Genomic DNA, 3,727 nt, shown 5'->3' with positions numbered 1-3,727 from the left:
AAATTTTGTACAGATCAATGGCTGTGCCCCACTCCATATATTTTTTGTCCGATCCTGTCCCTATGAATAAAGACACTAGCTCCTGCAAAGTCAAGTACCTGCTTCATTTGTGTTGTTTTTCTTTTTATATTCAAAAACACTTCGACCATAATCTCTCCCCGCTCCACCCGCCCTGAAAATCCATTCTTTTTTTTTTTTTTTTTCAGTGCAACCAAACAGCCCCTACCCCAGAAAAGAAAAAAAAAAAAAAAGATTCCAACATCTCCTCCCCCGCAACCAAGGTTTTGCTGCACTACAAATAAATAAATAAATAAATATGAACATCCCAAGCATACAAATTTAAAATCAAAATTAAAATTCTTTGAACACAAGAAAATAAATAAAATAAAACCAAACCCGAGCGAGAGAAAACAAACAGCCGGTTCGTGTTAGCTGCACCGCCGAGTCACTGACTCGCTCCGCCCGCGTCTTCTGAAACGGAGGGCGACTCCGAGTCGAACGTCTCGTAACACGGCGAAACCTCGACCCCGCGAATGTCCTCGATCATCTTGACCACGTGGCTCATCTTGGGCCGTTGATCGGGAGAAGCGGAGGTGCACGTCATCGCCACCTGGAGCAGCCCCACCATCTCCTCCTCGATGTCCTTGTACCTCATCAGCTCCAGGTCGAACACCTCCGCCGTCCACTCCTCCCGCACCACCGACTGCACCCACCGGGGCAGGTCCACCGCCCCGCCGCCCGCCTCCGCCGCGGACGGGCACTTCCCGGTGAGCAGCTCCAGCAGCAGAACCCCGAAGGAGTAGACGTCGGACTTCTGGGTGAACTTGCGGCCGTCGGACGACTCGGGGGCGCGGTAGCCGTTGGACCGGAGGGCGGGAGGGGCGAAGACGGAGAGGCCGCAGTCGGAGATGCGGGCGTTGGCGGACTTGTCGAGGAGGACGTTGGAGGATTTGATGTTGCCGTGGGTGAGGCGGAGGGAGCGGCAGGAGTTGTGAATGAAGGCCAATCCTCGGGCTGCTCCAGCTGCGATTTTAAGTCTCGTTGTCCAGTCCAGGGGAGTTCTTCCTGGTCCTCTGTTCCCTGTTCAAATTTAGTTTTAATTTAGTAACAGAAGGTTTATGCATAATTATGCTACCCTAAATTTTACTCATTAGCACATGCTTTTAGATTTTTTATTTTTTTTTATCAGTAGATACATGATTTCAATTCAGTGCCTTTGTTGGGGTTTTAGCAGTACATGATTTCAGTTTGGGTCCTCTGGGTATGTTAATTTATGTGTAAAGAACTTTCCTTATATGTTAATCACAATGTGATGTACTGAATCAGTATAATATGATTTCTGCTTATGACTTTATACCGTAATGGAGGTATGTACAATCCCATTAGAATGTGATACTAATTCTACCATTACCCAGAAATGGGAAAGCAAAAGTAGAAGAAGACAAAAGGGGGCAGGACAGGAACGCTCTGGCTCTTTCCCCTTACGGCCTAACCTTTAGTTGATCCCAATTCCCAATCATCTGCATTTAAGCTCTACATCTGTCTCTCCTGGGCAAGATTAACTCAAGGGATCGATCACCTGATTGGTACAAAACATCCCCACCGACAACGTAAGTAACCCTTAAATCATACGGTCCAAATTCCACCACCCCTGGCGCTAAACTTAAAACTCCCACGGGACCCAGCTCTTCCCCCCACAAAAAATGTACGTGCCCTTAAAATCTTACGGTCCATATTCCACCACCACCTAAACTTAAAAACTCCCACTGGACGCACGCCAGTCCCTTCCCCCACATGCCTCGAGCCCCAGACATTTTGACTACTTATAAAATCAAATCAAATTGACCCATAAAAAATAAAAACTAAATTTAAAGAGAGAGAGAGAGAGAGAGAATAAAGAAATTGGGAAAATGTAACACACCGTGAAGAAGCCAAAACAAGCTGGCGTTTGGCATGTAATCGTAGACCAATAGCTTCTCTTCTCTGGCGAAATAGTAAGCCTTAAGACTGACAACGTTAGGGTGGCGCAGCCGCCCCAACACCTCAATGTGCTGCTCCATCTCCCGCTGCTTATTCCCCACCACCTGCGCCTCCCTCAGCCGCTTCACCGCCACTACGTTCCCGTCGTCCAGCACCGCCTTGTACGCCGTCCCCATCCCTCCTTTCCCCAGCATCTCTGCCGACGCCCTCAGGAGATCCTCCAGCTCGAACCGCCGCTCCCCGTCGAAGAACACCATCCGCCCCTTCTCCAACCCCACCTGCCCCGGGTACGGACTCGCCGAGTACACCATCTTTTCCCCCTCCATAAGCCGCGACGCCTTCCTGCCGCTCCCGCTCCCGCCGGCGTAGTTCCGGAAGAAGTAGCAGTAGATGAGGGCGGAGACGATGGCCAGTACCAAGACGTCGCCGACTATGATCGCGATCACGGCCAGTAGGCTCATGCTTTTCCCGGTGACTGGCCGACTGTTTCTCGATTTGTCGGACATTGTGTTTGCCGGCATTGAGGTCGGCGAAGAAGCCACGGTCCCCGGACCTCCGCCGGGATGAGGCAGGACCGGCGAGGCTAGGGCTCCGTCTGATCCGGGTCGGGTCGGGTAGGCCGACCCGAAACTGCATTTTGACAATGGGGATCCGCACAGAACTGGGTTTCCGGAAAAAGCGGATCCGGGGAAACCGGAGAGGGTTTTGGGTATTTCGCCGGCGAGGAGGTTGTCGGAGACGTTGAAGTCTTGCAGATTTGGGAGATTCAGACCCGAAATGGAGCCCGCGAACCGGTTCCCCTCGAGCCGGAGAGTGAGGAGGTGGGTCAACCGGTTGACCGCCGCCGGAATCTGGCCGGAGAAGTTGTTGTACGACAGATCGAGGCGGTAAAGCTTGGAGAGCGCCGAGATGGACGCCGGGAACGCGCCGGTAAACTGATTTTTGGACAGAAAAAGGAGCTTCAACGCGGTGAGGTTGGAGAGGTCGGGAATGGGACCGGAGAAACGGTTCCACTTGAGACTGAGTACGCGGAGCTGCGTCAGAGACGTCAGGGGTTGGAAACCGCCGGCGAGGTCGAGGCCTTCGAGGACGAGTCGAGAGACTCTGTTCTGGCGACACGATACGCCGTCCCACGCGCACGGGTCCCGCGTGGCGTTCCAGGTGGCGAGCTTGTTGGTCGCGTCCGCACCTGCTTTGAACGCCATTAGAGCCTTCAAATCAGGACTTGAAGAAGCTTCTGAAACAGAGAAGTTCAGCATTAAGATGAAGAGAGCCAAACGCAGGAGCATTTTAAGGGTGAGTTCTGCCATTTTCGCTCTGCAACTGGAGAGAGAGATAGAGAGAGTAGAGTGGTAGAGTGCGTTTTTTATTTTTGTTTTATGACGAAGAGGTTATCCCGCGGAGGAGATGGGGAGAGGATTAAAGTGTAATTAATAGGAAAACGATGGAGCTTTCCGGCATTAAATGCGGATTTCATATTACGTGATTTTGCAGGTGGAGCTTCTAACGTGTACCCATGTGCTCACTATGCCTACGTACACGATTAATATGAACGTTCATCCAACGGTCTGATTTGAGGCCTACCATAACAGGCACAGCTTAGTTGTAGGTTATAATTTCCTCAAAACATAAAACAGGCAATGGGTTGGTGACACGTGTAAAAAAAATTTAGAACCCAAAAGAAAACATTTCGTTCCAATTGGATAGACGTAAAAAAATATTAGGGTAATTATTTTATTACTTGTGT

The 3,727-nt window shown here is 50.6% G+C and overlaps 1 protein-coding gene across 1 annotated transcript; it reads right to left on the bottom strand.

Annotated features, from left to right (window-relative positions):
* Positions 1–282: 282 nt before the first annotated feature.
* On the bottom strand, positions 283–3,466 carry LOC131153423 (probable leucine-rich repeat receptor-like protein kinase At1g68400). The gene is made up of 2 exons (XM_058105714.1): positions 1,922–3,466; positions 283–1,080 (listed from the first exon to the last, which is right to left on the bottom strand). The coding sequence occupies exons 1-2, from the start codon at positions 3,288–3,290 to the stop codon at positions 446–448; spliced, it is 2,004 nt and encodes a 667-aa protein (XP_057961697.1). The 5' UTR covers positions 3,291–3,466; the 3' UTR covers positions 283–445.
* Positions 3,467–3,727: the final 261 nt, after the last annotated feature.

Source organism: Malania oleifera, chromosome 4, assembly GCF_029873635.1.
Source record: "Malania oleifera isolate guangnan ecotype guangnan chromosome 4, ASM2987363v1, whole genome shotgun sequence".
Lineage (NCBI taxonomy): Eukaryota > Viridiplantae > Streptophyta > Magnoliopsida > Santalales > Ximeniaceae > Malania > Malania oleifera.
This window is presented reverse-complemented; position numbering and strand designations above follow the sequence as displayed.